The sequence below is a fragment of the Puma concolor genome, chromosome B2, assembly GCF_028749965.1.
Source record: "Puma concolor isolate L17-30 chromosome B2, mPumCon1.1.hap2, whole genome shotgun sequence".
Taxonomy (NCBI): domain Eukaryota; kingdom Metazoa; phylum Chordata; class Mammalia; order Carnivora; family Felidae; genus Puma; species Puma concolor.
In genome coordinates, this window is record NC_141671.1 from 2,770,355 (window position 1) to 2,796,167 (window position 25,813).

Here is a 25,813-nt window from a genome sequence, read left to right on the forward strand (position 1 = left end):
ATTCGGGAGATATTTCCTGCTTCCAGGGGGACAGAGGAGGGTGTGATGTCCTCCCACCTGCTCTTTCCCCAGTACCTTCTATTCACGGTGATCAATATGCTGTTGAGGTCCACGTTGGGGGGCCTCCCTGGGTTCCCACACTTGCTCCGTTTAAAAAATTTTATTCTAGGGGCGCCTGGGTGGCGCAGTCGGTTAAGCGTCCGACTTCAGCCAGGTCACGATCTCGCGGTCCGTGAGTTCGAGCCCCGCGTCAGGCTCTGGGCTGATGGCTCAGAGCCTGGAGCCTGTTTCCGATTCTGTGTCTCCCTCTCTCTCTGCCCTTCCCCCGTTCATGCTCTGTCTCTCTCTGTCCCAAAAATAAATAAATGTTGAAAAAAAAAATTTATTCTATTGATTTACATTGTTGGGTGGATTTATTTTAACCACTGGAGTGAATACAATCTGGGAGGTCTCTAAGAAGTGTTAAGTTCTTCTGATTCGTGAACCATTTCTGAGAACGGTTTCAACCTCTTTTCAGGATGAGGCTGTTCAGTTGTTGTACCTGTGTGTTGAGTCTCAGAGAAGCATCGTGAATGTTTCTACTGACTGGGTTATTTTGGATCTCCATGATCAATGGCCTGTCTTGATCAGTGGTCAAAGCCTTTGACAGGGCCCCGTCCCCCCGAATCTGTGGTAGCAGGTCACACATAATGCTTTCTCACATTTGTAAGTCCCCATTTGAAGCACTTGGAAACGTGAAACAGTTTTGCAAGATTCTCTTTGGAGAGCTTCTTTAGTAACTTATCTCAAGCGAGAACTCGGTTTTAATGTATTTAAAGGAAGCATGTTGACTAAGAATGTGTTCTTTCTAGCTTGAAATCAGCCTCTCCCAGGTTTCACCCTTCCTCTTAGAAAAACCATCTCTACTCCCACAGAATGATTCTCCTCATAGTCTGCCACAACGTGTTACATTTTCGTTTGCATTTAGGTGCAAGCAGCATATATATTCGTATATTATTAGACACACACACCCACAGACATGCTCGTGCACAAAATGTGCTCCATAGGCAATGTCCTGTAGGCCAATCTCTGAACCTTTTTGTGAAGATGATTACTACAAGAAAATATGTTTCCTTTAGCTTATACTACTTAGATGTGCCAGGCTCATACATATTGTATTTCCAATATGTTCTGACATACAAACACACCCTAGGGTATGTGGTAACACTTTATCCCTGCAGGTCACATTGAAAGGAAAAAAAAAAAAAACCTCTTTCCAAGAGGTGGTGGGAGTAATGGCTGTTGGTAGAATCTGGTACCACTCAAGAGCTCCATGGAACAAACTATACCCCTATAGACACAATAAGCTAAAAAATTTAGAAGTCACAGTCTTTCAGTCTTTACATTGAAATTTGGATCATAAAGAGTAGCTGTGTTAGTAGATAGGACAACACTAGAACAGCCTCATTTGGTAACTGTCAATGTGTCCAATGTCAAGAATTGTTTTCTCTACGTTGTCTTCTAGGAGCTTTACAATTTCAGGTCTTAGTTTACATGTTAATCCATTTCAAGTTAATTTTTTGAGCGTTGTGCTATAGGGCTCCAATTTCATTTCTCAGAATGTATTTACCCACTTTCTCGTGATAATTTGTTAAGAGTCTGTGTTTCCCCATGAATATTCTCGACTCCTTTTTCAAATATTTGTTGTTTGTATGTGGATGGGTTTATTTCTGTGCTCTTAATTGTGTTCCTTTGGTGTATGTGTCCGTTTCTTGATCTAGTAACATGCTGTTTTGATTCCTAGATATTTATAATACGGTTTGAATCAGGAAGTAGGCTGCCTCCAGCTTTGTTCTTCTTTGTTGGAATGGCTTTGGCAATTGGGACTTTTGTGGCTCCATACACATTTCAGGATTGTTTCTTATTCTATCTGTGAAATATGCCATTCAAATTTTGATAGGGATTGCATTGAATCTAGAGATGATTTTGAATACTGTGAAAATTTTTCAATCTTAATATTTTTAAATATAATTTATTGTCAAGTTGGCTAACATACAGTGTATACAGTGTGCTCTTGGTTTCAGGGGTAGATTCCCATGATTCATCGCTTACATTGCAACACCCAGTGCTCATCCCAACAAGTGCCCTCCTCAATGCCCAATTCATGAACACAGGATATCTTAATTCTCTTCAATTTGTTCCATCAACTTATGCAGTTTTAAATGTAGAGATATTTTGCCTCCTTGGTTAAATTTAATCCTACGTATATTATCGTTTTTGATGCTATTGTGAATGTGGGATAAAAAAATCTTTTCACGTTTTTGGAAATGGCAAGACTTAATTCTTTTTATTGCTGAGTACTATTCCATTTTGTGTGTGTGTGTGTGTGTGTGTGTGTGTGTGTGTGTGTATGTGTGTATCACAGTTGCTTTTTTTTTTTAATTTAATTTAACTTTTTTTAACTTCACATCCAAACTGGGTAGCATATAGTGAAACAATGATTTCAGTGGATTCCTTAATACCCCTTACCCATTTAGCCCATTCCCCTTCACACATCCCCTCCAGCAACCCTCAGTTTGTTCTCCATATTTATGAGTCTTATCTATTTTGTCCCCTCCCCTTTTTATATTATTTTTTCCCTCCCCTTATGTTCATCTGCTTTGTCTCTTAAAGTCCTCATATGAGTGAAATCATCTGATTTTTGTCTTTCATGACTGATTAACTTCACTTAGCATAATACCCTCTAGTTACATCCATGTAGTTGCAAATGGCAACATTTCATTTCTTTTGATTGCTGAGTAATACTCCATTGTGTGTGTGTATATATATGTGTGTGTGTGTGTGTGTATACACACACACACACACACACACACACATATATATATATATATATATATATATATATATATATATATATACACACAATATTTTCTTTACTCATTCATCCATCAATGGACATTAGGGACCTTTCCATACTTTGGCTATTTTGATAGTGCTGCTATAAACCTGGGGTGCATGTGTCCCTTTGAAACAGCACACCAGTATCCCGTGGATAAATGCCTAGTAGCGCAATTTCTGGGTCATAGGGTAGGTCTATTTTTATTTTTTAAGGAATCTCCATACTGGTTTCCAGAGTGGCTGCACCAGCTTGCATTGCCACCAACAATGCAAAAGAGATCCTCTTTCTCCGTATCCTGGCCAACATCTGTTGTTGCCTGAGTTGTTAATGTTAGCCATTCTGACAGGTGTAAACACCACAATTTCTTTATCCATTCATTCATCTTCTTTTTTCATGCAAATGTTTATGGCCATTTGGGCTGTTTCCATAATTTGGCTATTCATAGCACTGCTATAAATATTGGGGTACATATGCCCCTACAAATTAACACACTTGCATCCTGTGGATAAATTCCTAGTAGTGCTATTACTGGGTCATACGGTAATTCTATTTCTAATTTTTTGACAAATCTCCACAGTGTTTTCCAGAGTGGCTACACCAGTTTGCATTCGTACCAGCAGTGCAACAGGGTTCCCTTTTCTCCACATCCTTGCCAACATCTGTTGTTTCCTGACTTGTTCATTTTAGCCACTCTGACAGGGGTGAGGTGGTATCTCATTGTGGTTTTCATTTGTATTTCCCTGACGATGAGCATATTATATGTGTCTTTTAGCCATCTGGATGTCTTTTTTTGAGAAGTGTCTGTTCATGTCTTTTGCCCATTTCTTAGCTGGATGACTTGATTTTTAGGTGTTGAATTTGACAAGTTCTTTATAGATTTTTGATACTAACCCTTTATCTCGTATGTTGTTTGCAAATACCTCCACCCATTCCATTGGTTGCCTTTTAGATTTGTTGATTTTTTTTTCCTTTGCTGTGCAGAGGCTTTTTATCTTGATGAGGTCCCAATAGTTCATGTTTCCCTTGTTTCCCTTGTTTCTGGAGACATGTCTAGTAAGAAGTTGCTGCAGCCTAGGTTAAAGAGGTTGTTATCTGTTTTCTCCTCTAGCATTTTGATGGTTTCCTTTCTCACATTTAGGTCTTTCATCCATTTTGAGTTTATTTTTGTGCATGGTGTAAGAAAGTGGTCCAGGTTCATTCTTCTACATGTCACTGTCCAGTTCTCCCAACACCATGTGCTGAAGAGACTGTCTTTTTTTCCACTGGATATTCTTTCCTGCTTTATTGAATCCACTGAAACTTATGGAAAGCTTAGGAAAGAAATTAAAGAAGACGCAAAGAAATGGAAAAACATTCCGTACTTGTGGATTACAAGAGCAAATATTGTTAAACTGTAGATTCTACCCAAAGCAATCTACACATTCAATGCTATCGCTATCAAAATTACACCAGCATTCTTCACAGAGCTAGAACAAACAATTCCAAAATGTGTGAAACCAGAAAAGACCCCAGATAGCCAAAGTAATGTTGAAAAAAATAGATATAGCTGGAGGGAGCACGATTCCAAACTTCAAGCTGTATTACAACACTGTAACCATTAAGACAGTATGGTACTGGCACCAACACAGACGTATAGATCAATGGACCAGACTCGAGATTCCAGAAATGGACCCACAAATCAATGGCCTATTAATCTTCAACCTACCAGGAAAGATATCCAGTAGACAAAAGAGAGTCTCTTCAGCAAATGACTGGACTTCCCGTACTATCTTCTGTAAGAGTAATGAGGGTGGGCATCCTTGTCTTGTTCTGATCTTAGAGGAAAAGCTTTCAACCTTTTGCCACTGAGTATGTTACCACGAGTTTGTCATAAATGGCCTTTCTTATGTTGAAGCACATTCCATCTACAACTAATTTGTTGAGAGTGTTTACCATGAAAATATATCATGTTTTCTCAAATGTCTTACTGCATCTATTGAGAAAAACATAAGTTTTTTATTCCACTCTACTCATGTGATGTATTGCATTGACTTATTTGTGTATGTTGGTTTGTCCTGTATCCCTACTACATCCCTCTGATCATGGTGTTTGAAACTTTAAATGTGCTGCTGAATTCGATTTATCAATATTTTGTTGAAAAATTTTGCATCTATATTTTGCAGAGATACTGGTCTATAGGTTTCCTTGTTTTTTCTTTGTACGATTTACCTGTGTTTTACATAAGGTTAATGCTAATCTTGTGAAATGTGTTTGGAAGTGTTTTGCCCCTTCAATTTCATTGAAGAGTTTGAGAAGGATTGGTGCTAGTTGTTTTATAAATGTTTATGAGGGAAGAGGTAACTATATTTATATCAGACAAAATAGACTTTAAGCTAAAAATGAAAACAAGTGAAAAAACTTCAGTATACAAGGGGGTCAATTCATCAAGAAGATATAACAAGGGTAAATATATGGGAACCAACACGGGAGCACCCAAATGTATTAGGCAAATGCTAACAGTTATGAAGAGAGAAATAGACAACAATATAATAACAGTAGGGACTTCATATTCTAATATTTACAATGGACAAATCATTCTGATTGAAAGCCAACAAGGAAATATTGGACTTGAGCCATAATTAAAAACATTTAATACACATATATGGAAATTTCATCCAACAGCAACGCAATGCATATTCTTACCAAGCACACCAGGAGAATTCTCCAGATAGACCATAAGATAATGTATGTAACAAGTCTTTGCAAATTGCGGAAAATTGCTCTCTTGCAAGTGTCTTTTTTTTTTTTTTTTCCAACGTTTATTTATTTTTGGGACAGAGAGAGACAGAGCATGAACGGGGGAGGGGCAGAGAGAGAGGGAGACACAGAATCGGAAACAGGCTCCAGGCTCTGAGCCATCAGCCCAGAGCCCCACGCGGGGCTCGAACTCACGGACCGCGAGATCGTGACCTGGCTGAAGTCAGACGCTTAACTGACTGCGCCACCCAGGCACCCCTGCAAGTGTCTTTTTTGATCACACTCCGATGAAAATGAATATCGACAACAAAGGAAAGCCAAGAAAAAAAAGGAAAGCTCAATTTTGCAAAGATTTAAAAATTAAATAATATACCTCCCCCAAATCAATGGGTCAAAGAAGACATCAAAAGGAAATCAAGAAACATCTTGAAAAAACGAAAAGAAAACACTACTTACCAAATTTATGGGATGCTGCCAAAGCAATGCTAAAGGGAACATTAATAGCATTTAAAGGACTACAGTAAGACAAAATATTCTTAAATAAATGACCTAGCTTTACTCCTCCAAGAACTAGGAAAAGACCAAAATAAGCTCCAAGTTAGCAGAAGGAAAGAAATAACCAAGTTCGAGCTGAAATAAATGAAATGGACACCATAAAACAATTGCAAATCAACTTAGAAGGAAGAAGAGAACCAGAACTCACTGTACAAATGATCTTCTTTTGAGGTCTTCGAAGGAAAGTTAGGTAAGGTTCATTCTACTAGACTAAATATTATTTAGATCATAAGCACTATATAGTCTACTGGTTCAGTACACCGGAAAGAAGTAACATAGCTCCTTTGCAATACAAAGCCAATCACATGTGAAAGGAACACAAATCTTTATGTGATTATTTAGTATCATACTATTCTGATCATATCGGGCTTGCTTCAAACCCATTAAAATTAAGTGATTCGAAGTACATCATGCACACGAGAGTGGAAGTCGCTTCAGGGTAAAGTCTGATGACATTTCCCATGTTGTACACTTTCTATCAACCGCGCTCAGATCCATCATCAGAATATAAGCAGAACCCCGAATTCTCCTCCCCCACTTCTGCTTCCAGTCGTGACTCTTCTGGGCAACCACCATTCTGGCTTCCAATACCACAGATTCATTGTGCCTGCTTCTGAATTTCACATGAATTAAAAGTAAATTTTATACCATTCAATTCGAACAGTATGAACTGTTTTGCAGCTGGCTTCCTTCACTCAGCAGTGTGTTTGCAAGAGGCATTCATGCTGATGTATGTAGCTATTATTTGTTGATTCTCATTATTGTATACATTCCAATAGAGGATACATCATAGTTATTTTTAGATTCTTTTATTGAACCCATATTCTCCCCACTAGAATGTTGAGCTCCATGGAGACAGGGCTGAGTGTTGTGATTGCTGATCACAGTCGAAGTCAGTGGAACAATGCCCTAGACAGAGGAGGTGCTTTATAAGGATTTGTTGACTTCAGTGACAACCGGGTTGTAGTCACCCAGAATCTGCAAACCCTGTATTAGCTCCCTCTGGAGTCTGTGGTTCCTCTCACCAGTCGCCTCAGCGCCCCCTTGACCTCCTTGTTCCTCAGAGTGTAAATGAGGGGATTCAGTAGGGGAGTCACCAGAGTGTAGAAGAGCGCAATGCTTTTGTTGACATCCTGCGAGTAGCTGGAGGGAGGCTGGAGGTACATGGAGATGAGTGTGCCAAAGAAGATGACCACCACCATCAGGTGGGAACCGCAGGTTCCGAAGGCCTTCCGCCTGCCCCGGGCCGACTTGATCTTCAGGACGGCCCTGGTGATGTGGCCGTAGGACACTAAGATGAGCGACAGAGGCACCACGAGGAAGAAGACACTGACCGCGAAGACTTCAGCTTCGATGATGGAGGTGTCGGTGCAGGCCAGCTTGAGCATCACGGGCACTTCACAGAAGAAATGGTCCACCTGGTTTCTCCCGCACAGGGGCAGGGTCATGGTCAGGGCCGTCTGTAGCACTGAGCTGCCGAACCCTGTGAGCCAAGCAGTTAGCACCAGGTGCAGGCAGAGCTGTGGGTGCATGATGATCAGGTAGTGCAGTGGGCGGCACACGGCGGCGTAGCGGTCATAGGCCATGACCGACAAGAGCACACACTCCACGCCCCCGAGCCCCAGGGCGATGAGGAGCTGGGTCACGCAGCCGCCATAGGTGATGGTCTTGTCCCGCCCCTTGAGGTTGGCCAGAGTCTGAGGGACGGTGCAGGTGGTCAGACACAGGTCCATGAAAGAGAGGTTGGAGAGGAAGCAATACATGGGGGTGTGCAGGCGAGGGTCCCGCAGCGACAGGAGTATAATGGTGCCATTGCCTAGACAGCTCAGGACGTAGCCCATCAGGATGACCACAAAGAGAGGCGTCTCCAGCTGAGGCCTGTCGGAGAAGCCCAGGAGGAGGAATCCTGAGGAGGTGCTGCCATTCGCTCTTTCCATGGCACTCAGTCTGCACAGTTAGCAGGAGTTTTCTCTTGCAGCTTCAGTCCAGCCCTGTTTTCCCAGAGTGGGCGCGGGAATCTGGGTGGAGGCCTGAGAGTTTGCACACACCCTTCCTTGTTGGGGAGCGACGGGGTGATAAACAGCCCCTGAACGGGAGCATCTTCTGTGTTTCGGGGACTGCCCTAGACGTGGGTGCACTTTCTCCCAATGACTTCTGAGGTTGGCACGTTCCTGATCTGTGTTGACCAGATGAGCGAAGTGAGTGTGAAGGAGGTTCAGTAAGTTGCCCAGGGGCACTCACCAGGCTTCAGACTGACTCCACAACCTGGGCTTTTGACCAGCAGGGACACTGTCTTTTCGTGAATGCATGAACACTGAAGGTAACTGTAGTTTCTCAAAAAAATTAATCTAGTCATTCTGAGTAAGGTGCAAATTTGCACTGTCCCTTCCCTCTATGTTTGTTTGCCATCAAGAATTGAAATACGTGCGTCGCGCTCCCCTACTTCTAATTTGTGGGGAGAAAAAATGTCTTTTCTGAAAGTGCATAGATAGAGAAATTTACCATTACCAATTTTATACAAGGGGAACAATACATTTTGATGCATAAACTAATGAACGCTGGGGATGGAGCCTGAAATCGTGGTTATTGATTGGGAAGCATCTTGGAAATGACTGAAGAATTCATCGTGCCCAGTGTTCACTTTGCAGGATGACTAATCCTGACTAATTATCACTGACAGCAATTTCAGTAACATAGCAGGAAATCATCAATCCAATGTTTCATTTTCTTTTGTCTCACATTACAACTCCCTTTCAAACTTTTTTAGTGTAGTGGGGAAATACTTTTTACAGCATCTCAGTCTGTACTTCCTATAAATGCCAACATCATGTGAATCATTCTGTTTCCAGCAAAATAACTGGGCTTGCTCTTAGAAATAACCTCCCTTCCCCCTATGCCATGTGAGGCAAGTTTAATAGTAAATACAACCTGGACAAGAGTAATGTCTCATGAAGAGATTGAAAAGAATCTGGCATGTACTAGAGTCCCAAACAGTCTTTGTTGAATGAATCACAATAGGGAAGAAGATTATGAACTTGAACAGGCTATTGAATGTGAGTCTAGGGCTTATAGACACTCAGAGACAATAGCAAAGCACAGGAAATCCTGAACAACAAGTAGATAGCCTTGATTATTCAAATTCTAGGATTTTTTCCCCCAAAGCTAGGTTGTATGGAACCTTGCAGAACTCTATATTTTTAAAAGTAACTTTTCTAGTAGCAAAATCAATGACGAGCCAAGAGGAGCTTCGGTCACCTCTCTATTATGCTTCCTTTAGGATTCTTGGTCCATTTGTCCTTTTATTCCTAAATCCTTTCACTGTTTGTTTGGCTGTTGTTGCTGTGTTGCTGAAGGGTAGAATGAATTTGAGAAAATAAGTTTAAAAATGAGTAAAGTAAGAAACAGAATACCAGGATCATAAGTATAAGTCTACCACTAATAAGCTTTGAGATTCTCAAGACTACTCTCCCACCCCAACTGTCCCCTTCAAATAAACGACATGGTGTTTCTAGCTTTCAATAAGAAATAGGAGATATGATGATATTAGCTCTTTGTTGAACCCTGGGAGGCTTATGTTCCAAAAGATCCACTGTCCCATATTGAAGAAGCCTCCTCAGTCCTTGCTTGTCTGTAGCAACAGCATGGTTCTTATCGTCTATGATCAGGCCTTGGTCCACAATATGCAGAATCATACAAAGGGCATTAGTACCATTTGTCACATGTTATTGGGACTTACCTCTGCTTCTTCCCTCTATCCATGTGCTGTAAGGGTGAGAGAAGGGGCTTCTGCAGTCCATCGTGGTGCCCAGAAGAAGGCTCCCACAGGGTTTACAATAGGCTGTTGTTTCTGGGAGGCCAACAAAACAGCTCATCACTCAGCCAAGAACTTGATTCTGAATAATTTTGTTCTTCTCAGTGCAGAGAAAGTGATTGGAACCAAGAAACCATATATTCTGCTAAGAAGCACGTAAAATGCATTGTGCCTAGAAGGGAAGAATTAAGTTGACATAGACAGACAGCAGGAATGCACTGTCTCATATGTCAGGAGGACACAAGTCCAACATGAATATACTGGCAGGGCTTCTGAAACCTGTCAGGGAGAATATACATCTTTGGACCTTTCTAGTCTCTGGTGGCTTGTTTGCTGGCAGTTTGGGGGTTTCGTTGAGTTGTGGCTGCAGGATTTCAACTACTGCCTCTGTAGGCAGATGGCTTCTTCCTCACCTGTCTACTCTGTCCTTATAGAAATACCAGTCACTTTGTGTTAGAGCACGCCCTGATGGGTGTAACCTCATCTGAACTTGAATATATTTGCAGAAAATTATTTTCATATAAAGTCCCATATTAATCTGAACTGAAGTTTAGGGTTTCAACCACTTTTCTGGTGGGAGAGGTTTGCAGGGGTCATAATTCAACCCAATAGCAATAGTAGAATGCACATATGCCTGTGAAATGATAACAGTTCCTTATTATAAATAAATACCTGCATGCAAGGCTAAGACAAGATGCAGGTATGACTTCTATCTGATTTCAAGTTCTCGTATTCTCTTATTCCTGGAGCAGAAGCCTACAGTGGTAGGAAACACTGACTCCCCGTATCTGGCATGAATATCCAATGAAGGCAATTGTCCTATAGACCTGTTTGTTACACTCACAGATCTGAAACATAAACACAGATTCCATGCTTGTGGGATCTGCCAGCGAGCATTTGGTTTGAGCTGGAAGAGAAAACACTTACAGTCTTTCACTCTCCAGTGAAGTGGTAATCAGCTAACCTGGAGGTCACATTGCTCCTCCATCTAGAAGTTACTGTCAGGAAAGAGCAACTCACCCACAGACACCAGTTCTGCAGGCAGCACCATCAACCTCCCGGGTGTAAGGAATCAGCAGCAAAGGAAAGAATCTCACATCTTCTTAGTAACATTTGAATGAGTGTTAGAGTAAGAGCATGGCCTCTCTTTCCAAGGAAGAATAACAAAGATTACAGATATCCACCCAACTTTTGGAAGCAGCCACTGGTCTTTGAAGAACCACTACAGTTGTATGAAGTGAAGAGATTGGCATATGGATGGGAAAGTGAAGGTCCTGCAGATGAAAGTACATGACCGCTGTCCCCGTGAAAGCTAGGACACTCAGGCACTGCCCAGTGGTGTGTGGTTGTGGATCTGTAGGAAGTGTTAGGGGATACAATAGGTAGAACAGAGCCCTTAGAATAAAGACAGATTCGTGTATTTACAATATGGCGACCTTTCAACAGGATATACCTTGAAAATGGTGAATCTGAGAGGCAAGGGCAGACACAATTACTCACTGCTCAGGCTCTGTTCAAGGTAGTAACACGTCTCTCCATCATTACTGTTAGCATAGGTTCTGTCATCCCCAGGGTTTACCTGGAAGATTGTCCACTCATTGCAGAGTGTTTTGGCACATGCGAGGAGGTGTAGTTGAGCGTGGACGGTGGGGCTTGCAGCTAAACACACTTTGGAATCTGCCCATGAATGAAACGGCTAATATTATATCCGGGGGATGTTTTTTGGTAAGCCACCAAAGTCAAAGTACGAGCTCTAGGGACTGAGGATGTGTGTATTTTTAGTGGCCCCAGGAGGGTCCTGCCCAATGTAACTCATTAGCCTCAGTCGAAGTATACAGAGTTTGGCTCCCCAGAGGCAGCCAAAGAGGAAGGGAGACTCTGGAGATAAGCAGGTAGTCAATCTTGTGCCACCAAATTGACTAGGAGTGAAACGACTGTCTCTTCCTAACTTCCATTTACCAATGCTACTGCATATTATTGGCTAACATGTTTCGGGTAGTCTTTATGAGAACTTTATACCCTGTTATCTGTCTTCGTTCTTCAACTCTTATATCCCACTATCTGTTTGTTCATCATCTAAACATATGCTCCTCTATCCTATAAGAAAAATAAAATTGGACTTAAAACCCTCTCTCCACCCCATTTTCTTCTAATTGTCCTCTTCCATCAATTTCATCTGTTTGTGACCAGACACAGAGTATTGATGCTTTTTCTCCTTCTATCATCACTTCCAAATGTTCTTTGTTCCTTCTCCCCCTACCACTCTGTTGAAGCGGTTTTCTGTAAAACCTTTACTGTTCTTCCATTGCACAAAGCAGATAAGCTCACCGTTGCCTTACTTGGTGTAATATGGCGTTAACCACATCCCCCTCCTTCATGAAACTGTGCTGTCCATTGGCTTCTCTCTCTTTTCCTGTTATTTCGTGGGCCCTTGATTCTCATTTCTTTCTGCTTGGGCACAAACTTCAATGTTTTAATTTCCTAACGTTCTATCCTTGCTTCTCTTCTGTCTCTACACTGTTCCTGAGATACATTGCCATTTCCATGGCTTGAACTACTGTCTATCTAGAAATCTTTGTCAATAAATCTGCAATCCACATCCACAGTTTACACCCCCTCTTGAGTTCCATCCTAAAGCAAATGGAATCTTGGCTATATACTTGTGGATTATTTGTGAACTCTAAAATTTCTGATGTTTCATGTACTGAAAACAACGCTTTTCTACAGGTTAGGATTTCAGAATCTCAATACAAAACCCTCAGTAACCTCAGTGAGAACCCCCTGAACTATTATTTTTAATTAATTTATTTGTTTTGATAGAAAGAGATAAAGCATTAGCCAGGAAGGGGAACTGGGGGGCATAGAGAATTCCAAGTAGGCTCCATGCCATCAGCACAGAACTCAATGCATGGCTTGATCTCATAAACCATGGGATCATGACCTGAGCCGAAACAAAGAGTCGGACACTTAACCAACTGAGCCACTGAAGCAACCCTCCCCTTAATTATTCTTGATTCTTCCCTCCATTTTCATCGTAATACTGAACCTAGCCTTGTTCATTCTCTCTGACATATTTCAGAATACATTCACTCTCCAGCACACATTTGTCAGCTGTTATCCATGTGTCAGTAAGATCTTTGTATCCTTGCCCAAACCATTTAATTTATTTCTTAAGCGATCTTCGAACCAAACCAACTCTAAGCTTCTACACCATTATCTGAATTATTTTTCCTCAAAGCAACACAACCACATCATTCCTTGCTTAAAAATACTTTTGGCAACCATTGTCTGCAAGATTAAATAAAAGGCACACCTTTAACATATGGAGGTGTATTTGTTCTATGGACCCTCTAGTTGTGGGAACAAACTCACAATGTGTTAACCACCGGATACACCATATCAGCTTGGGGCCAGCGTTCTCTTATGCATTTATGATTCTATTGCTTTGCTTCATTTGAAGGTACTCTCTTGTCCTATTTTCCCATACACCATGTTCCATTACTAATTCAAGACGTTGCTCAAGGATCACGTTCTTTTTCTGTGTTATTTATAATAAGTGGTTTTTATTATGCAAAAATTTTCATAGCCCCAATACATAACCTTTTGCTATAATGGTTCTTAAATAGGCTGTTTAAAACCTGCTGTTTGTTACCAGAAACTTTCATCTTTCCCCCCTCACCTTTAAGGAAGCATAATTAACAAATAAAACTAAGATTTTTAACGTGTACAGCATGTTACACATATACCTTGTGAAAGGATTTGCCCATTGAGTTAATTAACACATCCATCTTTATGTTTATCTTTTTGCTTCTGTGTGAGAACATTTAAGTTCTATTCTCTATACAATACAGTGGTACCAACGATAGTCACCGTGCTACATGTTAGATCACCAGACCTTTTTCATCTTATAACTAAAAGTCTGTACCATTTTATCAACTTCTCTTTATTACCCCCTCCCATTCCCCAGCCCCTGGCAGACACTTTTTTATTATTCTGTTTCTATGAGTTATACTTTTTCCCTCCTACATGTGAAGGATACCACGTGGTATTTGTCTTTCTCTGTCTGGCTTATTTCTCTTAGCTTAATGTCCTCCAGGTACATCCATGTTGTCATAAATGACCGGATTTCCTCTTTGTTAAAGGCTGAATGATATTCCATTGTATATACACACCACAATTTCTTTATGCATTCATTCCCCGGTGGACACTTAGGTTGTTTCCATACTTTGGGATAGTGAATAATACTGCTATGAGTATGGGAGTGCAGACATCTCTTTCAGATAATGAGTCATTTCCTTTGGATAAAAGCCCAGGAGTGGGATTGCTGGATTATATGGTAGTTCTGTTTTTAATTCTTTGAGGACCCAGCCTACTGTTTTCCACAGGGGCTGCACCAATTTATGTTCCCACCAACAGTGCCCAAGGGTTCCTTTCTCCACATCCTGGCCACCACTATTTGTCTCTTGTCTTTTTTTTTTTTTTAATTTATATATGAAATTTATTGTCAAATTGGTTTCCATACAACACCCAGTGCTCATCCCAAAAGGTGCCCTCCTCAATACCCATCACCCACCCTCTCCTCCCTCCCACCCCCCATCAACCCTTAGTTTGTTCTCAGTTCTCAACAGTCTCTTATGCTTTGGCTCTCTCCCACTCTAACCTCTTTTTTTTTTTCCTTCCCCTCCCCCATGGGTTCCTGTTAAGTTTCTCAGGATCCACATAAGAGTGAAACCATATGGTATCTGTCTTTCTCTGTATGGCTTATTTCACTTAGCATCACACTCTCCAGTTCCATCCACGTTGCTACAAAAGGCCATATTTCATTTTTTCTCATTGCCACGTAGTATTCCATTGTGTATATAAACCACAATTTCTTTATCCATTCATCAGTTGATGGACATTTAGGCTCTTTCCATAATTTGGCTATTGTTGAGAGTGCTGCTATGAACATTGGGGTACAAGTGCCCCTATGCATCAGTACTCCTGTGTCCCTTGGATAAATTCCTAGCAGTGCTACTGCTGGGTCATAGGTTAGGTCTATTTTTAATTTTCTGAGGAACCTCCACACTGTTTTCCAGAGTGGCTGCACCAATTTGCATTCCCACCAACAGTGCAAGAGGGTTCCCGTTTCTCCACATCCTCGCCAGCATCTATAGTCTCCTGATTTGTTCATTTTGGCCACTCTGACTGGCGTGAGGTGATACCTGAGTGTGGTTTTGATTTGTATTTCCCTGATAAGGAGCGACGCTGAACATCTTTTCATGTGCCTATTGGCCATCCGGATGTCTTCTTTAGAGAAGTGTCTATTCATGTTTTCTGCCCATTTCTTCACTGGGTTATTTGCTTTTCAGGTGTGGAGTTTGGTGAGCTCTTTATAGATTTTGGATACTAGCCCTTTGTCCGATATGTCATTTGCAAATATCTTTTCCCATTCCGTTGGTTGCCTTTTCGTTTTGTTGGTTGTTTCCTTTGCTGTGCAGAAGCTTTTGATCTTCATAAGGTCCCAGTAATTCACTTTTGCTTTTAATTCCCTTGCCTTTGGGGATGTGTCGAGTAAGAGATTGCTACGGCTGAGGTCAGAGAGGTCTTTTCCTGCTTTCTCCTCTAAGGTTTTGATGGTTTCCTGTCTCACATTCAGGTCCTTTATCCATTTTGAGTTTATTTTTGTGACTGGTGTGAGAAAGTGGTCTAGTTTCAACCTTCTGCATGTTGCTGTCCAGTTCTCCCAGCACCATTTGTTAAAGAGACTGTCTTTTTTCCATTGGATGTTCTTTCCTGCTTTGTCAAAGATGAGTTGGCCATACGTTTGTGGGTCTAGTTCTGGGGTTTCTATTCTATTCCATTGGTCTGTGTGTCTGTTTTTGTGCCAATACCATGCTGTCTTGATGATGACAGCTTTGTAGTAGAGGCTAAAGTCTGGGATTGTGATGCCTCCTGCTTTGGTGGTCTTCTTCAAAATTACTTTGGCTATTCGGGGCCTTTTGTGGTTCCATATGAATTTTAGGATTGCTTGTTCTAGTTTCGAGAAGAATGCTGGTGCAATTTTGATTGGGATTGCATTGAATGTGTAGATAGCTTTGGGTAGTATTGACATTTTGACAATATTTATTCTTCCAATCCATGAGCAGGGAATGTCTTTCCATTTCTTTAAATCTTCTTCAATTACCTTCATAAGCTTTCTATAGTTTTCAGCATACAGATCCTTTACATCTTTGGTTAGATTTATCCCTAGGTATTTTATGCTTCTTGGTGCAATTGTGAATGGGATCAGTTTCTTTATTTGTCTTTCTGTTGCTTCATTGTTAGTGTATAAGTATGCAACTGATTTCTGTACATTGATTTTGTATCCTGCAACTTTGCTGAATTCATGTATCAGTACTAGCAGACTTTTGGTGGAGTCTATCGGATTTTCCATGTATAATATCATGTCATCTGCAAAAAGCGAAAGCTTGACTTCATCTTTGCCAATTTTGATGCCTTTGATTTCCTTTTGTTGTCTGATTGCTGATGCTAGAACTTCCAGCACTATGTTAAACAACAGCGGTGAGAGTGGGCATCCCTGTCGTGTTCCTGATCTCAGGGAAAAGGCTCTCAGTTTTTCCCCGTTGAGGATGATGTTAGCTGTGGGCTTTTCGTAAATGGCTTTTATGATCTTTAAGTATGTTCCTTCTATCCCGACTTTCTCAAGGGTTTCTATTAAGAAAGGGTGCTGGATTTTGTCAAAGGCCTTTTCTGCATCGATTGACAGGATCATATGGTTCTTCTCTTTTTTTTTTGTTAATGTGATGTGTCACGTTGATTGATTTGCGAATGTTGAACCAGCCCTGCATCCCAGGAATGAATCCCACTTGATCATGGTGAATAATTCTTTTTATATGCCGTTGAATTCGATTTGCTAGTATCTTATTGAGAATTTTTGCATCCATATTCATCAGGGATATTGGCCTGTAGTTCTCTTTTTTTACTGGGTCTCTGTCTGGTTTGGGAATCAAAGTAATACTGGCTTCATAGAATGAGTCTGGAAGTTTTCCTTCCCTTTCTATTTCTTGGAATAGCTTGAGAAGGATAGGTATTATCTCTGCTTTAAATGTCTGGTAGAACTCCCCTGGGAAGCCATCTGGTCCTGGACTCTTATTTGTTGGGAGATTTTTGATAACCGATTCAATTTCTTCGCTGGTGATGGGTCTGTTCAAGCTTTCTATTTCCTCCTGATTGAGTTTTGGAAGAGTGTGGGTGTTCAGGAATTTGTCCATTTCTTCCAGGTTGTCCAATTTGTTGGCATATAATTTTTCATAGTATTCCCTGATAATTGTTTGTATCTCTGAGGGATTGGTTGTAATAATTCCATTTTCATTCATGATTTTATCTATTTGGGTCATCTCCCTTTTCTTTTTGAGAAGCCTGGCTAGAGGTTTGTCAATTTTGTTTATTTTTTCAAAAAACCAACTCTTGGTTTCGTTGATCTGCTCTACAGTGTTTTTAGATTCTATATTGTTTATTTCTGCTCTGATCTTTATTATTTCTCTTCTTCTGCTGGGTTTAGGCTGCCTTTGCTGTTCTGCTTCTATTTCCTTTAGGTGTGCTGTTAGATTTTGTATTTGGGATTTTTCTTGTTTCTTGAGATAGGCCTGGATTGCAATGTATTTTCCTCTCAGGACTGCCTTCGCTGTGTCCCAAAGCGTTTGGATTGTTGTGTTTTCATTTTCGTTTGTTTCCATATATTTTTTAATTTCTTCTCTAATTGCCTGGTTGACCCACTCATTCGTTAGTAGGGCGTTCTTTAACCTCCATGCTTTTGGAGGTTTTCCAGACTTTTTTCTGTGGTTGATTTCAAGCTTCATAGCATTGTGGTCTGAAAGTATGCATGGTATGATTTCAATTCTTGTAAACTTATGAAGGGCTGTTTTGTGACCCAGTATATGATCTATCTTGGAGAATGTTCCATGTGCACTCGAGAAGAAAGTATATTCTGTTGCTTTGGGATGCAGAGTTCTAAATATATCTGTCAAGTCCATCTGATCCAATGTCTCATTCAGGGCCCTTGTTTCTTTATTGACCGTGCGTCTAGATGATCTATCCATTTCTGTAAGTGGGGTGTTAAAGTCCCCTGCAATTACCACATTCTTATCAATAAGGTTGCTTATGTTTATGAGTAATTGTTTTATATATTTGGGCGCTCCGGTATTCGGCGCATAGACATTTATAATTGTTAGCTCTTCCTGATGGATAGACCCTGTCACTATTATATAATGTCCTTCTTCATCTCTTGTTACAGCCTTTAATTGAAAGTCTAGTTTGTCTGATAGAAGTATGGCTACTCCAGCTTTCTTTTGGCTTCCATTAGCATGATAAATAGTTCTCCATCCCCTCACTCTCAATCTAAAGGTGTCCTCAGGTCTAAAATGAGTCTCTTGTAGACAGCAAATAGATGGGTCTTGTTTTTTTATCCATTCTGATACCCTATGTCTTTTGGTTGGCGCATTTAATCCATTTACATTCAGTGTTATTATAGAAAGGTATGGGTTTAGAGTCATTGTGATGTCTGTATGTTTTATGCTTGTAGTGATGTCTCTGGTACTTTGTCTCACAGGGTCCCCCTTAGGATCTCTTGTAGGGCTGGTTTAGTGGTGACAAATTCCTTCAGTTTTTGTTTGTTTGGGAAGACCTTTATCTCTCCTTCTATTCTAAATGACAGACTTGCTGGATAAAGGATTCTCGGCTGCATGTTTTTTCTGTCTAGCACACTGAAAATCTCGTGCCAATTCTTTCTGGCCTGCCAAGTTTCAAAAGAGAGATCAGTCACGAGTCTTATAGGTCTCCCTTTATATGTGAGGGCACGTTTCCCCCTTGCTGCTTTCAGAATTTTCTCTTTATCCTTGTATTTTGCCAGTTTCACTATGATATGTCGTGCAGAAGATCGATTCAAGTTACGTCTGAAGGGAGTTCTCTGTGCCTCTTGGATTTCAATGCCTTTTTCCTTCCCCAGTTCAGGGAAGTTCTCAGCTATTATTTCTTCAAGTACCCCTTCAGCACCTTTCCCTCTCTCTTCCTCCTCTGGGATACCAATTATGCGTATATTATTTCTTTTTAGTGTATCACTTAGTTCTCTAATTTTCCCCTCATACTCCTGGATTTTTTTATCTCTCTTTTTCTCAGCTTCCTCTTTTTCCATAACTTTATCTTCTAGTTCACCTATTCTCTCCTCTGCCTCTTCAATCCGAGCCGTGGTGGTTTCCATTTTGTTATGCATTTCGTTTAAAGCGTTTTTCAGCTCCTTGTGACTGTTCCTTAGTCCCTTGATCTCTGTAGCAAGAGATTCTCTGCTGTCAGCTATACTGTTTTCAAGCCCAGCGATTAATTTTATGACTATTATTCTAAATTCACTTTCTGTTATATTATTTAAATCCTTTTTGATCAGCTCATTAGCTGTTGTTATTTCCTGGAGATTCTTCTGAGGGGAATTCTTCCGCTTGGTCATTTTGGATAGTCCCTGGCGTGGTGAGGACCTGCAGGGCACTTCCCCTGTGCTGTGGTGTATAACTGGAGTTGGTGGGCGGAGCCGCAGTCGGACCTGATGTCTGCCCCCAGCCCCCCGCTGTGTCCACAGTCAGACTGGTGTGTGCCTTCTCTTCCCCTCTCCTAGGGGCGGGATTCACTGTGGGGTGGGGTGGCCCCTCTGGGCTACTTGCACACTGCCAGGCTTGTGATGCTGGGGATCTGGCGTCTTAGCTGGGGTGGGTAGGCAAGGTGCACAGGGGCAGGAGGGGCAGGCTTAGCTTGCTTCTCCTTAGGTGATCCACTTCAGGAGGGGCCCTGTGGCAGCGGGAGGGAGTCAGATCCGCTGCCGGAGGTTTGGCTCCGCAGAAGCGCAGAGTTGGGTGTTTGCGCGGAGCAAGCAAGTTCCCTGGCAGGAACTGGTTCTCTTTGGGATTTTGGCTGGGGGATGGGCGGGGGAGATGGCGCTGGCGAGCGCCTTTGTTCCCCACCAAACTGAGCTCTGTCGTCAGGGGGCTCAGCAGCTCTCCTTCCCTTTGTCCCCCAGCCTTCCCGCTTTCTGAGCAGAGCTGTTAGCTTATGACCTCCCAGACGCTAAGTCGCGCTTGCTGTGGGAACACAGTCCGTCAGGCCCCTCCGCTTTTTGCAAGCCAGACTTGGGGGCTCTGCTTGGCCGGCCAGCCGCCCCTCCGCCCCGGCTCCCTCCCGCCAGTCCGTGGAGCGCGCACCACCTCGCCGCCCTTCCTACCCTCTTCCGTGGGCCTCTCGTCTGCGCTTGGCTCCGGGGACTCCGTTCTGCTAATCCTCTGGCGGTTCTCTGGGTTATTTAGGCAGGTGTAGGTGGAATCTAAGTGATCAGCAGGACGCGCAGTGAGCCCAGCGTCCTCCTACGCCGCCATCTTCCCTCTCCTCTCTTGTCTTTTTGATTCTAGCTATTCTAACAGGTGTGTCCCTTGATAGGTGAGTGGATAAAGAAGACGTGGTGAATATATATACAATGGAATATCACTCAGCCATCAAAAATAATGATATCTTGCCATTTGCAATGATGTGGATGGAGCTAGAATATATCATGCTCAGTGAAATAAATCGGAAAAAAGACAAGTACCATATGATTTCACTCAGAAGTGGAATTTAAGAGAGAAAACGAATGAACATATGGGAAGGGGTGTGGGAAGAGAATAAAGGGAGACAAACCACAAGAGACTCTTCACCATAGAGAACAAACTGAGCATTGATGGAGGGAAGGTGGGTGGGGATGGGCTAGAGAGATGATGGGTATCAGGAGAGCACTTGTTGTGATGAGCACTGCGTGTTCTATGTAAGTGATGAATCACTGAATTCTACTCCTGAAACTAATATTGCACTGTAAGTTAACTAACTACAATTTAAATTAAAAAGAAACAAAGATGTGGTATCTATATACAATGGGATATTATTTAGCCATAAAAAAGGACATTTTGCCATCTGCTGCATGATCAGTGAATCTTGAATGCCCTACACCAAGTGAAATAAATCAAACAGAGAAATAGAGACAAATAGTGTATATTCCCACATATCTAAGGAAGTTTTAAAAACCAGTGCTGATAGATACAGAGAAGAGGGTGGGGGTGAGCATCATGGGTAAAAGGGGTCAAAATCTATCAACTTCCAGTTACAAAATCAATGTCATAAAGGTATAATGTACATCGTGGTGACAAGAGTTAATAATATTGTATTGCCTATATGAAAGTTGCTAAAAGAGTAATGTGAAAATTTCTCATCATAAAAATAATTTATTAGGTGTTTATGGTGATGGATGTTAATTATGTTTATTGTGGTGATCATTTTGCAATCTACACAATTATCGAATCATATTGTATCCCTGAAACTAATATAATGTTATGCTAATTGTATCTCAATTCAAAGCAAGAAAATTATTTTTTTAAATTTATTTTATTTATTTATTTATTTATTTATTTTTATTTTAGAAAGAGAGTGCAAGTAGGGGAGAAGGGCAGAAGGAGAGAGAGAGAGAGAGAATTTTAAGAAGGTTCCATGATGAAAATGGAGCCCAATGCAGGGCTTGATCCAACAACCCTGGGGAACCCATGTCCTGAGTTGAAAACAAGAGCGGGACACTCAACCATCTGAACTACCCTGGCGCTCCAAGAAGAGAATATTTTTTTTCAGTTTATTTATTTGTTTGGAGAGAGGCAGAGAGCACAAGTAGGGTAGAGGCAGAGAGAGAGGGAGAGAGAGAGAATCCTAAGCAGACTCCATGCTGTCAACACAGAGCCCAACATGGGACTCAGCTGTGAGATCATGACCTGAGCCTAAATTAAGAGGTGCACACTTAACTGGTGACGCCCACCCAGGCACCCTGAGAATAATTTTTTAAAAAGCTGTCAGACACAGTGTGTGTATATACCACATCTTCTTTCTCTGTTCATCAGTCAATTGATACTTGGGTTCTTTCCATAATTTGGCTATTATTGATAGTACTGCTTTAAACATTGGGGTGCACGTACCCCCTTTGAGTCAGCAGTTTTGTATTCTTTAGAAAATAACCAGTAGTGCAATTGCTGGGTCATAGGGTAGTTCTATTTTGAATTTTTTGAGGAAAGTCCATCCTGTTTTCCAGAGTGGCTGCACCAGTTTGCATTCCCACCAGCAGTGCAAAAGGCTTCCCCTTTCTCTGCATCCTCGCCAACATCTGTTGTTTCCTGACTTGTTCTTTTCAGACACTGTGACAGGTGTGAGGTCGTATCTCATTGTGGTTTTGATTTGCATTTCCCTGATGATGAATGATGTTGATTATTTTTTGAAGAGTCTGTTAGCCATCTGGATGTCTTCTTTGGAAAAGTATCTATTCATGTCTTCTGTCCATTTCTTCACTGGATTATTTGGGGTTTTGTGGGGGGGGGCGGCTAGTGAGTTTCATAAGTTCTTCATGGGTTTGGGATACTAACCCTTTATCTGAATACCATTTGCAAATATCTTCTCCCATTTCATATGCTGCTCTGAGTTGTGTTGATTGTGTCCTTCACTGTGCACCAGTTTCTTATGTTGATGAAGTCTCAATAGTTCATGTTTGCTTTTGTTAACGTTCATTTTATGTGTTGTTCCAAAGCGATGTCTAGCAATGTCTACTTGAAGTTTTTAATTGGAAAAGTAGCTATTTAAACGTCCCACCAGGGTATAACCCTTATTCTTAAAGTGAATCGTAATGAAAAGACACTTTTGAATTTTTTTTAAGTTTATTTATTTATCTTGAGAGAGAGTGAACATGAGCAGGGAAGGTGGCAGAGAGAGAGGTTGACAGAGAGAGACAATCCCAGCAAGCTCCTCACTGTCAGCCCAGAGCCCAACACGAGGCTCAATCTCACAAACCGTGAGATGCTGACCTGAGCCCAAATCAAGACTCCAACGTTTAACTGACTGAGCCACTCAGGCACCTCAAGACGATTTTGAATTTACTTCTAAGTGACAATCACTTGTAACTATGCACAACCCCCACAATGCTTGTGCGTGTACAAGGATCCATGAATGCATAGCAGCATACACACAGCCTTCATATTACTTATTATTGTGACTTTTAACAACCCCTTAAATAAAATTTGTATTTCAAAAGTGAGGACATTTACACCCATCCTGATACATTCAGACACTTGTGTTACAATCTTAGTTCTACATTACTCAGCCCTAAAAAGGAATGACATCTTTCTTAAAAATGAATTTGTTAATCTAAATATAGTTGGACACGCGATGTGACATTAGTTTCAGGTGTACACCATTGATCCAGCCTCCCTATATGCTGTGCTGTGGTCAGAACTGTAGCTGCCATCTGTGAACATACAACATGATTACAATATCATTGACTATAATTTCTGTAGTGTACCTTTTATTCCTGTGATTCACAAAATAATGAGATCTGGAGGCACATGGGGGGCTCAGTTGGTTGAGCATCCGACTCTTGGCTTCTGCTGCGGTCATGATCCCATGGCTCATGTGTTCATGCCCCACATCAGGCTCTGTGCTGAAAGCACAGATCCTGCTTGGGATCCTCTCTCTCCCTCCCTCTGTCCATTCCATGCTCATGGTCTCATGGTCTCCCTCTCTGAAAATAAATAAATAAACTTACCAAAAAATTTTAAAAAATTAATGTCTTTCTCTGACTGACTTCTTTCACTTAGCGTAATGCCGTCCAATTCCATCCACGTTGTTGCAAATGGCAAGATTAAATTCTTTCTCATTGCCAAGTATATTCCATTGTATATATAAATAACATCTTCTTTATCCATTCACCAGTTGATGGACATTTGGGCACTTTCCATAATTTGGCTATTGTTGAAAGCACTGCGATAAACATGTGGGTGCATGTGTTCCTATGCATCAGCACCCCTGTGTTCTTTGGATAAATACCTGGTAGTGCTACGGTTGGGTCGTAGGGTAGTTCTATTTTTAACTTTTTGATAAATCTCCACACTGCTTTCCAGAGTGGCTGTACCAGTTTGTGTTCCCACCAACAGTGCAAAAGAGTTCCCATTGTCCACATCCTCACCAACACCTGTTTTTGCCTGAGGTCTTAAATTTAGCCACTCTGACTGGTGTGAGGTGGTATCTCAGTGTGGTTTTGATTTGTATTTCCCTGATGATGAGTGACGTTGAGCATTTTTGTTATGCGTCTGTTGGCATCTGGATGTCTTTGTCAAAGTGTCTATTCATGTGTTTTGCCCATGTCTTCACTGCATTATTTGTGTTTGGGATGTTGAGTGTTGAAAGTTCTTTATAGGTTTTGGATACTAACCGTTTATCTGATAGGTCATTTGCAAACATCTTCTCCCATTCCGTTGCTTGTCTTCTGGTTGTGTTGATTGTTTTCTTTGCTGTGCAGAAGCTTTTTATCTTGATGAGGTCCCAGTAGTTCATTTTTGCTTTTAATTCCCTTGCTTTTGGAGACAGGTTGAGCAAGAAATTGCTGTGGCTGAGGTCAAAGAGGTTGTTGCCTACTTTTTCCTCTAGGGTTTTGACTGTTTCCTGTCTCACAGTTAGGTCTTTCATCCATTTTGAGTTTACTTTTTGGATGGTGTAAGAAAGTGGTCTAGTTTCATTCTTCTGCGTGTTGCTGTCCAGTTCTTCCAGCACCACTTGCTAAAGAGGCTGTCTTTTTTCCATAGGACGGTCTATCCTGCTTTGTGGATATTATTTGGCCATAGATTTGTGAGTCCAGTTCTGGGTTCTCTCTTCTGTGCCATTGGCCTATGTGTCTGTTTTTGTGCCAGTACCCTACTGTCTGGATGATTACAGCTTTGTAGTAGAGGCTAAAGTTGGGAATCGTGATGCCTCCCCCGTTGGTTTTCTTTTTCAACATAACTTTGGCTATTCGGGGTGTTTCGTGTTTCTGTACAAATTTTAGGATTGTTCCTGTTCTGAGAAGAATGCCGGTGCAATTTTGTTTGGGATTGCATTGAATGTGTAGATTGGTTTGGGTTGTGCTCACATTTTAACAATATTTGTTGTTCCAATCCATGATCATGGAATGTTGTTCCATTCCTTCATGTATCCTTCATATTCTTTCATAAGTTTTCTATAGTTTTCAGCATACAACTATTTTACATCTTTGGTTAAGTTTATTCTTAGGTTATTTTATGGTTCTTGATGCAATTGTAAATGGGATTGATTTCTTGATTTCTATTTCTGTTGCCTCACTATTGGTGTATAGAAATGCAACTGATTTCTGTACCTTGATTTTATATCCTGAAACTTTGCTGAATTCATGGATCACCTCTACCAGATTTTTGGTGGAGTCTTTCAGGTTTTCCATGTAGAGTAACATGTCCTCTGTGAAAAGTGACAGGTTGACATCTTCTTTGCTAATTTGGATGCCTTTTATCCCTTTTTGTTATATGATTTCTTAGGCTAGGACTTCCAACACTATGTTAAACAACAGTGGTAAGAGTGGACATCCCTGTATTGTTCCTGATCTCAGGGGGAAAGCTCTCGTTTTTCCCCATTGAGGATGATATTAGCTGTGGGCTTTCCATATATGGCTTTTATGATGGTAAGTTATGCTCCTTCTATCCCACCTTCTTGAGGGTATTTATGAAGAAAGAATGCTGTATTTTGTTAAATGGTTTTTCTGCATCATTTGACAGGATCATATGTTTCTTATCCTTGCTTCTATTGATCTGATGTATCACACCGAATGACTTGCAAGTATTGAACCAGCCCTGCAGCCCAGGAATGAATCCCACTTGATCATGGTGAATAATTCTTTTAATATACTGTTGAACTCGATTTGCTAGTATCTTGTTGAGAATTTTTGCATCCCTGTAATTCTCCTTTTTAGTGGGGTC

The 25,813-nt window shown here is 41.2% G+C and overlaps 1 protein-coding gene across 1 annotated transcript; it reads right to left on the reverse strand.

Moving 5' to 3' along the window:
- Positions 1 to 7,161: 7,161 nt before the first annotated feature.
- Positions 7,162 to 8,106, reverse strand: LOC147580596 (olfactory receptor 2B8-like). The gene has a single exon (XM_086705927.1). The coding sequence runs from the start codon at positions 8,104 to 8,106 to the stop codon at positions 7,162 to 7,164; it is 945 nt and encodes a 314-aa protein (XP_086562053.1).
- Between the last annotated feature and the right edge of the window lie 17,707 nt (positions 8,107 to 25,813).